At 37.4% G+C, this 12,901-nt stretch overlaps 2 protein-coding genes across 2 annotated transcripts; one reads left to right on the top strand and one right to left on the bottom strand.

The window, feature by feature from the left end:
* LOC123318736 (WD repeat-containing protein 61) lies at positions 1-1,758 on the top strand. Its single transcript, XM_044905465.1, has 6 exons — positions 1-63; positions 120-241; positions 325-494; positions 554-789; positions 843-1,202; positions 1,629-1,758. Exons 1-6 carry the CDS (start codon positions 61-63, stop codon positions 1,716-1,718), a joined length of 981 nt encoding a protein of 326 aa, XP_044761400.1. The 5' UTR covers positions 1-60; the 3' UTR covers positions 1,719-1,758.
* Positions 1,759-2,294: 536 nt separating this feature from the next.
* LOC123319000 (leucine-rich repeat-containing protein 57) lies at positions 2,295-10,908 on the bottom strand. Its single transcript, XM_044905792.1, has 3 exons — positions 10,586-10,908; positions 3,861-4,172; positions 2,295-3,778 (listed from the first exon to the last, which is right to left on the bottom strand). Exons 1-3 carry the CDS (start codon positions 10,743-10,745, stop codon positions 3,615-3,617), a joined length of 636 nt encoding a protein of 211 aa, XP_044761727.1. The 5' UTR covers positions 10,746-10,908; the 3' UTR covers positions 2,295-3,614.
* Positions 10,909-12,901: the final 1,993 nt, after the last annotated feature.

The following is a 12,901-nucleotide window of genomic DNA, read 5'->3' on the forward strand; positions in this document are numbered from 1 at the left end:
ATTCGATCTGGAAGAGTTAACCTCACTTTTTTTCAAACAATTTCAGGAAATTTGTCAAAAATGGTAATCCTTTTATCAATTAATCGCTTTCGTATAATAATTCGCTATATCGTTTGTAGTATTCCGTTCTATTAAAAAAAGAAACTGCACATGAAGAGAGTATATGGTGCTGCACTTGGGGCAGGAGGAAAAGCGAAAAGAAGATTAAAACTAACGAAGGAGGAGATGATGAAAAGTCTCGGTAAATTGAAAATCTGACGATTCCTTAAGAGAATGGTGCCGGTACTGATATTTCAATAATGTCACTGAATTTTTTTCATGCAGAGACTCGATATTGTCGGACGATGGGGGCCCCACAGACTATATTATCACCGGCGGTGTTGACGACTTGGTAAACGTGTGGCAATTAGAAGACGACACTCTGAAACTTCATCATAAATTGGAAGGCCACTCTTTGGGCGTAGTTTCTGTAGCCATAAGCAACAGTGGAAAGTGTAAGCAAATGCTCACAAATCATCGTCTGTCCTTTTCGAATTGAAAGGTGTGTTTTCAGTATGCGCTTCAAGTTCCTTGGACTCGAGCATGAGAATTTGGGATTTGGAAAGAGGGGAAAAAATTGCAAATGTTGAATGTGGACCTGTTGATTTGTGGACCGTGACATTCAGCCCTGACGATAAGTACATTGTTTCCGGATCTCATGCTGGCAAAATCACTATGTATAGTGTGGAAACGGCAAAAGCAGAACACACTTTTGTTTCAAGAGAAATTTTTATCTTGAGCATAGCGTATGTGAGTAGCTACTTAGGGCAGCCCTTTCAAGAATTCAATAATTTCTTTTCAAGAGTCCTGATGGAAAATATATAGCCATCGGAGCCATAGACGGGATCATAGAAATATTCGACGTGGCCAATAGCAAACGGTGCTATACCTTAGAAGGACACGCTATGCCAGTGAGAACTCTTTGTTTCTCCCCAGACTCGCAGATTCTTCTAACCGGATCCGACGATGGACATATGAAACTATACGACGTTCAGCATACCACCGTTGTTGGAACGCTTTCTGGCCACGGCTCCTGGGTATTGAGTGTGGCCTTTTCACCTGACGGCAAACACTTTGTGTCGGGTAGCGCTGATAAAACCGTGAAGGTTTGGGACGCAAGTACAAAGCAGTGCATTCATACTTTTGCGGAACACACTGATCAGGTGAGGATTTGGATGTTGGTTAGACTCGGAGGACATAACGATTTTGTTCGGAATTTTATGATGCATGCGTTTTTTGTGAGAAATCGATTGGTATCAATGGCAACTCCAGCAATCTCGTAGTTTAGGAGATAGTTTAGTTTTCTCCTTATATTTTGACAACTCCGATTGATTTTTTAGGTTATGTCAGTTAAAACCACAGAATAATCGATAATTTTCTTCTTTTTGGTGATGGGCGGTGGAATAAAGAATACATAATTATTCTGTGGTTTTGACTGACATAACCTAGAATTATCAATGGGTTCTTGTGTCGTTTCTGTGGTTTTGCTTGTAGGAAAAAAGCCAACTTCTTTTGATGATAATAGCAAATATCTTTTTTTTAAGTAATTGATTCATTCGTGAGATATTTTATGGAATTGAATTTTTCAGGTTTGGGGGGTGAAGTTCAGTCCAGATAGCAGCAAAATAGTATCAGTTTCTGAAGATAGAAATATGATCATCTATAGTTGTCCAGTTTGAAAATATTCTGCAATAAAGAATTTTAATTTTGTACACATTATCTTCAGGGCATATCTTTTCTTCTTTTCTAGAACCCCAGAACGAAAACAACACTTGTGCGATATTCCTCCTAGAATTCAGATCTAAAAAAAATTCAAAGTCTCCAATTATATACCTTGAAAGACGCGGAAACTTCACTTTATGTCGTCATTTTCAATCGTGAAGGTCCAGTCTATGGAGACCATAACCCAGTTGAATGTTACGCTCATGTCTGTGCCGCTCTATGGTCTCTCTATCTCAATGTTCTTTCGGGAGCATAAATCGGTTTTCATCGTCGTATAACGTGAAGTTAGCCGTAGCCTGTAAATTCTATGGTTCCTTCTGATGACTGGAATTTCGAATATTTTTTTCGTAAATTTGTCGGATTCCTCGCTCTATTTACAATTCACGCCGGGATTCTCAGAATTTTTAACATACTTTTGTTAAACATGTTACATGTTAAATATTTTGACAGCCTCCATTAGGGGATGAATACAGATGATCGAATAAACTAGGAGGTTTCTATTAATCTGCCTTTCGGTAAGACAATGAAAAACATTGTAGTGAAAAAATTTATTCATGTAAAAAAAATATACAAAAATTACAAAGTCGCATTTATTAATTATCTAGTTATAATACCAATGGATGGCAGAAATGAGTAATGGGTATGACTTAAAAATATCTCACGTCAACTTCTATAACTACAAGGAGCAAGCACATGACAAAATTATCTAAAATAAATACAGTACCGTATCACAATAATTTGTCACAGGTTAATTTTTCCAGCGAAAAATATCATTTCACTGTGCTACAACCTACAACGAGAATATCTGAACAATTTTTGAGTCGAAAATGAAACTTAAGAAGGAATTTGTCTTGCTATTGTTCAATGAAATTTCTTGTTCGTGTTGAATGTCATCGATGATGTTTAATTTTTGGGGCGGCTTCTATGATATTTCAAAAAAGGTTTGTATGGTTGTCTCTGGTTTTTATTTTCATTTCATATTTCGTACCACAATTAATTTAAAATAATTATATCGTGTTTGAGTGTAGTGTGGCTGTTCTATTTACATTCGTTTTTGGATTTGAGGATTACAAATTGAAGGTGAGTTGAATGAGTCGGTATTTTTGAAGCTTTCTTCTGCGTCTGATATGTATTCGAATTGTGCCTAGCTACTCCCTTATCTGTGGCTAGGGTGCCAGAAAGGCTAGCGACAGCCCCTAATTTGATTGATTTGTCTTGTTTTCGACTCATTTCCATTTAACGACTCAAATATTTCTCCATAATACCTAACTAATGTTACATTAATCTATATATTCATTCTTTATGAGCATAAGTTTAGGTTATCACAAGAAATCATTTTATATAGTTGAGAGTTATGGATTCTTGTGGGAAGGATCTTTGGCTGAAAATATATGGACGAGACAGAAAATTTTACAGAGGGGGAAAATGATTAAATTGACTTAAATCAAGAGGAAACGTTAATATTATGAGGTCTCATCATATATAATGACTAGAACACTTTAGTGCTAATATTCTATATTTCTGTAGTTGAGAAGAAATTCATAGAATGAAAGGATTTATTGTTGATTGAGCTACTTTCGACTGTAAATGTGAATATGTTTTGTTGTGTTATTATATTTGAATTTCGGTACTAAAATTTCACAGACTTAATTTCTTCTAGTTTTATTTTATCGATGAAGTTCCAGATTCACTCAGTGGTAAGGTACACTTGTTGAATTATCCTTTCAATCAATTTTTCTTCAGTTAGCTACCTACAATCTCAACCTCTCACATATTATTTACAGACTATCACTCTTTCGTATAAGTAGAAATAAATACCCAAAAGATAAATTTGTGTGGTAAAATTACCAGTTCTAAATGGTGAGATCCTCCCAATCTTCCATCACTCTCGGTGTTAGTATTATCCTTATATTCGAACAACGTTCTAATTCGTTGTGACAGTTACGCGTTAGTGGATTATTAGACAAATCTACGGTTTCTAAAGATGGGGCGGCCTGTAAACATTGCACTTCCACATCTGAAACAAAAATTTAGTCAGAACTAAGGCAAGGCCTCAATCAAAATTAAGTGATACACTTATCGTTGAAATTTCTACTCACCTGTTATGTGATTATTGCTGGCATTCAACTCCTTCAGGTTGGGTATCTTGAAGATGCTGTTCGGCAACGAGATGAAGGAATTGTGGGAGATGTCCAGCCTGCTCAGCGACCCCAGATCGGCTATCTCTTCCGGCAGCTTGGCCATCTGATTGTGCGACAAGTTCAGCCGTTTGATGAGGCTGAACTTGTCCACGAATTTCGGCGGAATTTTGGTGATCACGTTGTCGCTGAGATCGCAGGATTTCAGCTCGGTGTGCCTCATCAGGTGGTAAACGGCGTCCGGCACTTGCATGAGCTCGCAGCGTGAGAGATCTGGAAAAAAATGGGTATTCGAGATTTTTTTTATTGGTCGAAAGTTGGGATTGGCTTGAAGCTTTTGATTTTCGATGATATGTTGGATTATACGCGGAGAGGGTCGTTGGGAACGAAACAGAGGATCTGTAGAGGTCGGCAGATTCAACTTATACAGGGTGTCCCGTGGTGAGTGGCCTAAATGTTCATTTTTTTAGCTATGTCGACTCGGGTCATTACACTTACTAATTCGAGGTCGTAGATCACGAATATGCAATTGGATTTTATGTAGGATGAGTATTTTGGGAAAAAATCACTTTTAGTGGAAAATTTCGAAAAAATTGGTCAACTTTGAGGAGCTGTAGCACCCAGGAAAGAGGCACTACCTATAAGCTGATTTTTTGATGATAGATTGGTTCTTTGCGAATAGGAAAAACCTTATTTCGTTCATCTACCGCGAACAGTTCAGTTTTTATGATTTTTTTGGCGAAGGTCCAAAATTTCCGATTTTCCATCGACCATTACTGGAAAACTAATCCTTTCAGCAAAATTCTGTTTGTATATTTGTAATCTACGCCCTCGATTCTGTGAATACTCCAGTTTTAGTGGAAATCGAAGAGATCGAAAATTTTTCAAATTTTCCATCCAAATCAAGTTTTTGCTCTTTTTGAATCAAGTGACAAGACTCAGTGTTTTGGAACACCCCGTATATCATGAACCGAGTTTTTTCTACACGAAACTCATCTCTAGGATCTCAGTAACCTCTTCTCAAAATTTCAGCTTCCTAAAATATGAAATGCCTTTTCTATCTCTACTTCATTGTATCCATATTTTTGTCAATTTTTTGCGATGAATGATTCTTCCTCGAGTAGATCTTCTTCAGACGCTAATATAAGATTCGCTTTCCATATCCACAACCATCACTGGGTCAACGAAAACTAGGAAGTTATTTACGTAACAACAGTCGTGTGTCTGCAACATCATGAATACTCAATGAGAATAAGCAACCCAATGAACTAATTAACCAATTCTTTGCGAAATATCACCCTGTATAACGCGCGGTCTCGCTCTACTTCGTCTCGATTTGGAACGTCTCCCAACACAGATGAATAATATGCAATAAAATAAATAATGACGCTAGAAAACTTCCTGGTACGAATATCTTTAAGAGTTTCATGTTGCAATGTTGGGTCTGTAAGTGAAGCCGTGTTATTTCTCCAATTCGCGATGTATCGCTCGAGGATTTTCAGTGAATTGATTCTCTCCAATGACAGAAATTATGCGTCGAAGCAGCGTCGAACAAGTTCGGTATCTGGATGGGTGAACTTCATTTCTACATCGATTCCTCATCTCTACTATCGATCGGCGAATAATTCATTGAGAATTATTCAGAGCGTCATCGAGTTCCTTCTTTTTCTCAATGCGATATCGATTATTCGATTTACTACCATTGCCGGAGTTAAACTAGACTTTGCGTTCTTGATAATACCATAAAAGTACTCGATTCTAAATCCTGTATCCTGGACCGCGTCATTAAAGTCACGGTGGACGAGTTTCCTATGTAACTTTATGAAGATAATACCTTTCATAGAGTGTAGTCGGAAGTATCTGCCATTTCTTCAAGAACGATATTCTATGCGTTTAGTTTTCCTTGTTACCTTGCCCGGCTTATTATTTGCTATGTATTTTTTACATAGCCATTGCTATGTATTTTTTACATAGCCATTTCTTACGGAGTTAGATTAGTTTACACTTCAACATATCGATGAAATGACGACAAGGGTAACAAAAAATTAAATAAAAGTAATAAAAGAAATACCGGAAGCTATTTTAAATGCCAATTTTGCCCACCCTGTACAGTGTATCCCAAATTGCTTGATTTTGGCTAGTTCTGGTACTTCTAGAATAGATAAGGGTAAACTGTAGATGCTTGAGGTCAAAGACTCAGCCTGTATATGTTATGGATACCGAAAAGTGAGATTCAATTGACTTCCATCGCTCTCAATAATTCGACTATGTGGTTTTTGGAATTTTCCCGATCTCATGGTCGATTTTATTTTGTTGCCGGTAGTGGGACAGGTTAGGTACTCGAACTTTTATAATCGAGAAGTTCCCACGAAAATGAATCTTCGACGTACGTGCCGAGAATTCGATGGACGAAAGTGAATTTTCCATTTTTGGAGGATGGTAATTGTATATCGAGCAAACTCTCACGGTTTTAATGACTAATGACATTACTTTACCATACGTACATTCTTGTACATATTAAGCAATACATTCCGAGGAAGTGTTTTTGTCAATCGATATCGAATTTTTCAAGAATCTTCGAAACGTTTTGATACAAGGTGTTGATGAATACACTGCGCAAAAAAATTAACGCACATTCTGAAAATCTCAATTTTGATGAAAGTTAACTCTACATTGACTTTATAACTTGTTTTTTATGTTTTCTCGGGAAGGTTTTGAACGAAACAAGACACATTAAATGGAAGAAAAATTCAGGATTTCACCGAATCTTATGTGAAAGAAGAGAAATGAACAATTTTCAAAATACTGAAATGCTGATAAGTGATTTAATACTTGGTATTTCCACCCCTTGCGTTAATTATAGCTCGGCAACGACGGTTCATACTCAAAATGAGTGATCTTAAAATGCGTTCTGATCTAATCCTTCCCAGATTTCTCCGAGTTGGATTCCTAAGTCATTAAGAGTAGCTGGATGATTTTCTGAACTTCTCAACCTTCTATTGAGGTTGTCCCAAACCTGCTCAATCGGATTGAGATCTGGACTTCTTGCTGGCCATTCCATTCGAGAGACTTCAACCTCTTCAAGGTACTCCTGAACGATGCGCGCACGATGGGGTCTGGCATTATCGTCCATAAAAATGAAATTTTCACCAATGTATGGGGCAAATGGCACTATATGCTCTTCAAGAATGTTCCTTATATACTTATCAGCATTCATAGCTCCATTATCAACGACCACTAGGTCTGTGCGAGCAGTCAAAGATATTCCACCCCATACCATAATCGATCCCCCCCCAAAACCAGTAGCATTCAGGAAATTGCACTGAGCATATCTTTCATGTGGACGTCTGTATACAAGGGAACGTCGATCACAATGGTAGAGGCAGAATCTAGACTCATCTGTGAAGAGAACTCTTTCCCAATCGGCCTCTTCCCAATGGATATGCCCTCTCGCAAAATCCAAACGCGCCCTTCGATGGGCTGGGGTAAGAGCTGGGCCTCTTGCCGCGACACGAGGCCTCAAATCATATTCTCTGAGGCGATTTCTTATTGTCTGAGTGGTAATTTGCACCTCATGAGTTTGCTCAAGCTGAATTTGAAGGAGGCGAGCGGTTGCAAACCGTTGTCTCAACGAAGAAACTCTCAAGTAACGTTCTTGAATGGCAGTTGTTACCCGTGGTCTACCCTGTCCTGGTCTTCGGACATTCATACCTGTCTCCCTGAATCGCTTCAACATTCTGGACACACTTGTATGGGAAACTCCAAACCTTTCTGCAATTCTTGTGTATGTCCACCCTTCTTCTCGCAAAACTACCGCTTGGGCACATTCCTCTTGGGTCAAATTGCGTCTTTCTCGTTGCATAGCGATCGAGTGTAGAAAATCAAACGAAAGAAAAACTATTGATCACTAGAATTGATCGAGAACAACTGATTTTAGAATGGAGCCAATACATTCAAAATCTGATAATATCATCTTTTTTTATTCCTGCTGGGAAAAAACATTTGTATTGAAGAAAACCGTTGAAAGTGGATAACATATGCATGCATAATTCTGATGAAAATAATTATCATTGAGAACACCTTCAGTTGTAGAATAAATTAGAGATTTCCATAATGTGCGTTAATTTTTTTTCGCAGTGTAGTTGCGATAAAATTGAAGGGTTGAATCTTTGTCAAAAAATATGGGTCTTTCATATGATTTTCTCTGGAAGCCCCTGCAATTTTATTCTTGTAAACCAGAAAACTGCCAGAAATGAAATTGAAGTTTATCTAGATTGATTGTTTCGATTTATTACTTCCAATAAGGAAGGAATCTTCGATGCAACATTCTGGCAAAATCAACACCAAATCAAAATGCATCTTCGACAGATGGGTAAAAATTCACCTATTACAGCACGGTATAAACAACGCAGTAAAAGAGATTAACATCGACATCTGAAAGTTCCACAATCCGTTGCATTTTTTTTATTGCCATAGCAAAGTGAAATACCAACCGAATGTTGCTATTTAATTATAATTAGATGTTTCTCATGGCTTGGTGAACTTCCTGGTGAAAACAAAAGTGGTTTTATCGCTGCTTTCGTTCGTATTAGGGGGGCTTCTCATGTTTTCTGATGAATACTCTGTCAAGAATTGTTTATTTTTATTCTAAGATCGCCTTAAAATTCTGTTAGGAATAATTTCAATGACAGTTCCAGAAAGTCGAGAAAAACATTCAGCTCATTTGTGCCAGTCAATAAAGTAACATACAGGGTGTCCAAATAAAACACCAAACATCATCTATGGGCTCAATCAAAGTTGACAATGATCCCGATTATTTATCCATATTTTGATTGAAAATTAAAAAAAAATCCGAGACAAAGCATGACCCTTTCTTTTCTTCAAATTTACTCTTCTCCAACTCTAAGGATTTTATGTGGTACTTTGTTCCCTCATTCAATAGGTCCTATTGACGTGCATCTTCTGATGTTAATTGTCGGTTGACCAGCGTTTCCGCAGTCAACTTTCGTAAAGTTGATGCCGCTTCCTGAGACGTGTGTGTATCAAAATAAAGATAGCCTTGGAATTGAGCTTGAGATTGAAAATAAAGAACAACACAAATAGAACGTCTATAATTATAAACGGGGGAATTCACAGCGCAATTTCCGTGAAATTGTTCCAACAAACACACACACGACTTTGTTTTTATTTGATTAATAAATTGGAGAGTAATGACTTGGAGTTGAACCAGATGGAAATTTCGTATTTCGGGAATGTTTCAAGTGCGATATACACAGTGTGAACTGTGTTTACAAGGATGGATAGCTTTTCGTAGAAAAAATCTTTCTTTCCCAACACAATTTTTACTGGTGAATGACTTGCACAGATATTTCAACAGTAGATTATTGAGGTCAAAGGAAACTCTTTTTTTCCTTTACCATTTTATCCGAATCGACTCCGTTTGAAAGATACAGGCTGTTGAAAACCCATGAAAAATGTTAGTTTTAGTCCTATCTCATTTATGGTTTTATCGAATGAAATGAATTTCGAAATATAGTTTTTCATTTACTTGATGAACCTTTTTCGAACACAAGATATCACCCACGTCTTCCAGTGTCCTCATTTTGACCATTACGTACCATAAAAATTCTAAGTTGGACGCTATTTCATGAATATTTGAACGTATTTCAAAATAAAAGTATTCTCCATATTTTCTCGTATAATGCTCCATTTTTGAGTAATTTGATGTTCAAAAATTCAAAACTATCTGTGAAATTTGATAAATTGGGTATTTTGGCTGAATAAAACTCTGTTTAAAAGATCCACAGATGTGTATAGTGTCACAGATTTAGCTAGTTATTCTGAAGGTAATTCTGTTTTTCCTGGGCTGGCACAGCTCATTATGAAAACTTAAAATGCCTACATATTTTTATCAGAGCCGAATCGGAAAAAATTGTGTAGGAAAAAAGTGTTTCTTTCGAACCTCAAGAGTCTGTTGAAATATTTGTACGAGTCAAGTTCTCACCTTGTATACAGTAGAACGTATGGAACAAATTTTTATGATTTTTGCGCTTTATTATCTAACCCAAAGTTTGTAATTTTAAAAAATTTGACCCGAAAAGGACCTCAAATGACAGAGATGTTAGTCTTCTTCAAAAATATGGATAGAAAACTAAATTTTTTTTCGCAACTATTCATTTACACCCTGTATATTTTCGAAAATTCAGTTCCGATAAGGTTGAAAACAATTATTTCTTTCTTGACGAACGTTTAGTAGGTTCTTGCGGAATTTGAACGTGATATGGCTTATAGTTTCCAAATATGTACTCGTATTTTTTTCTGATTTTTTTCAAATTTTTCTAGTAATGCCATACAATGAAATTCTTCACGAGACTTCTTATGGGTAATTCACGACACAAAACTAGTAACAATGGTTCAATTCAATTGCACTAGTATTTGTTAAAATACCAAAAGGAGTCTGCAACTCCGAACTCTCAACAAACCCTGAAATTTTTAAATTTTCAACTGTTTTCTTTCGGAACTAACACTGACATCTTCATTAAATCGCCTAACTCAATCGTTTGAGACCATTTTCGGCTCGAAATTCGAAAATTTGAAAAAAAAATAAAAGATAAAAATTAAAAAAAAATTACATTTCCGCGAAAAAAAAAACCCAAATCGAATCACCACGAACGAATAACACTCACCCAAGTTACTGTGCTCCTTGGCCTCGTTGCACCTCCCCACGACCCTTATGACAGCCCTGCCGGCCAACCTAGTGTAGATCATCATAGAAACAGCCCTGGGATCGGGCTCCTCGGCCTCCGTGGCCACTACGCCTTCTCCGTATTGACTTGGGGGTCGCATCTTCACCGATCGCGAACAATCTCACAGCTCGCACTCAAACTGATCCAACGAACCTTGAAGGGGTCGATTTGGTGGTACCTTTGAGATCACTTCTGAGCGCGTCCAAGACAAGATCGTTTGGCGAATTTTCGCTTTCGTTTTGTTTATATAGAAGCGGGAAGTGTTGGCTACTCCCACCAGTGTAGAGGCGATCTGGATCAGCGAGAGATGCGCGTGCAAATTGGCGAACGATGCACCGCGTCGGGACGCGTCTGGGCCGGTGTGAGACAAAGGGTTCTCGAGGAAAGGTAAACAGACGGAAGATGTAAATCGGTCAGCTGGTCTGCGGGGAATTTGAGTTGGGAAATTGCGAATTTTCACGTAGGTACGAAAATAAACGGAATTAAAATGTGGTGTCTGATGAGGGAGACTGAAATAGGCGCCGAAACGTTACGTCCATTCACAATTTTTCAATGTGACCACTAGGACAATATTGTTTCGAGAAATGGCGTGAAATTTTTTTGGTTTCACTCCTACAAATTTTGTTTTTCATTTTTATTTATTTTATTCTTGTTTGTTTTTTTGTTTTTTATATATTTTCATTTTTTACTTTCTTCATTCCTTGTGATTCCTTGGTTGGAGGACAAAATCAATTAGAAGATTTGAGATAAGGGCCTGTAAAAATATGCTCACTCCAGGGGCGGCTCCAGGAGTGATTTAAGAGGGGGGGCAAAATTTTATATTTGGTATTCTGTAAGGTGTTCGCTAATATACGAGGATATATTGAAAAATTCTTAGCCTACTATAGAACCAAACAAAATTTCAATGTCGAAATATTTTATTACTCAACATATTCTCCTCTTAATTGGATACATTTATTACAGCGAACCTGGAACGTCTCTAGACCTTTCAAAAAAACAATGTTTCTTCTTGCTCTGCAAACCAGACCTCCACAGCTTTTATTGCCTCCTCGTTGAAAGAAAATTTACGACCTTTTAAACTTTTTTTCAATTGAGGAAAAAGATGATTGTCGGATGGAGCCAAATCTGGCGAATAAGGGAGGTGTTCTAGTAATTCAAACCCTAAATCAAGAATTGTTTGCACGGCAACATGAGATTTGTGTGAGGGGTGTTGTCCTGCAGAAACAAAACACCTTCGGATAGCTTTCCGCTTCTTTTCTCTTCAATTTTTTCCCGTAGAGTGGTCAGTAATGTCGAATAGTAATCTCCGGTTATTGTTCTACCCTTATCCAAAAAATTAATCATGATTACTCCATGGCAATACCAAAAAACTGAAGCAAGAACTTTTCCAGCAGATTTTTTGACATGAAACTTCTTAGGTCTTGGAGAACCAGAGTGTCGCCATTCCATCGATTGTTGTTTTGTTTCTGGATCGTAGACATGTACCCAAGTCTCATCCATAGTAACAATTCGGTTTAAGAAGTCTACATCGTTTTCAAATCGAGCACAGATCGAACGCGATGCTTCTACCCTTGCACGCTTTTGGTCAACATTCAAACATTTGGAGGTCCATTTTTCAGCAATTTTTCTCATGTCCAAATTGACGTGAACTATATGATGAACGTATAAAATATTCAGTGCCTCAGATATCCGTTTTAGCCCAATTCGACGGTCTGATAAAATCATGTCATGAACTGCATCGATATTTTCGGTGACTGACACAGAAACTGGCCTTCCCGATCGGTCATCATCTTCAATGGAAAATTTACCTCTTTTGAAGCTTGCAGTCCAATTTTTCACGGTCGCATACGAAGGGCATTGATCACCAAGGGTATTAAGCATAACTTCGTTAATCTGCTTACCTCTTAACCCTTTCAAATACAGGTACTTGATGATGGCTCCATACTCCAATTTTTCGATTTTCACAATTTCGGTGGACATCTTCTTTCTTTTAATTTATTGCGTAACTCTGGTTTACTTTTTTGACCTCAAACTTCATACTGACACTTCTAATGAGTTATTGTTCGTTGCTATGGTAATGCAATATTTTTTTCATGCATGGAAATGGTCTAGGCTAACTAGATATCAATACATCCTCGTAAAATAGATATATCTTTATAATTGTTAGTTAAGCTTTATGTTGATGGAGATGGAGAATCCTCTACATTCTGCAGCCAAGGCTGAACGAATTTTCTTCATTTTCTCGTTTCAGGTCGG

This window comes from Coccinella septempunctata, chromosome 8, assembly GCF_907165205.1.
Source record: "Coccinella septempunctata chromosome 8, icCocSept1.1, whole genome shotgun sequence".
NCBI lineage: Eukaryota > Metazoa > Arthropoda > Insecta > Coleoptera > Coccinellidae > Coccinella > Coccinella septempunctata.

Coding starts and splice junctions, on each gene's coding strand:
- LOC123318736 (XM_044905465.1), top strand. Junction 495..553: donor CATAAGCAACAGTGGAAAGT/GTAAGCAAATGC, acceptor GTGTGTTTTCAG/TATGCGCTTCAAGTTCCTTG. Junction 1,203..1,628: donor TTGCGGAACACACTGATCAG/GTGAGGATTTGG, acceptor TGAATTTTTCAG/GTTTGGGGGGTGAAGTTCAG.
- LOC123319000 (XM_044905792.1), bottom strand. CDS start 10,745: ATGCGACCCCCAAGTCAATACGGAGAAGGCGTAGTGGCCACGGAGGCC. Junction 4,173..10,585: donor CAAGGAGCACAGTAACTTGG/GTGAGTGTTATT, acceptor ATTTTTTTCCAG/ATCTCTCACGCTGCGAGCTC. Junction 3,779..3,860: donor CAGCAATAATCACATAACAG/GTGAGTAGAAAT, acceptor TTTTTGTTTCAG/ATGTGGAAGTGCAATGTTTA.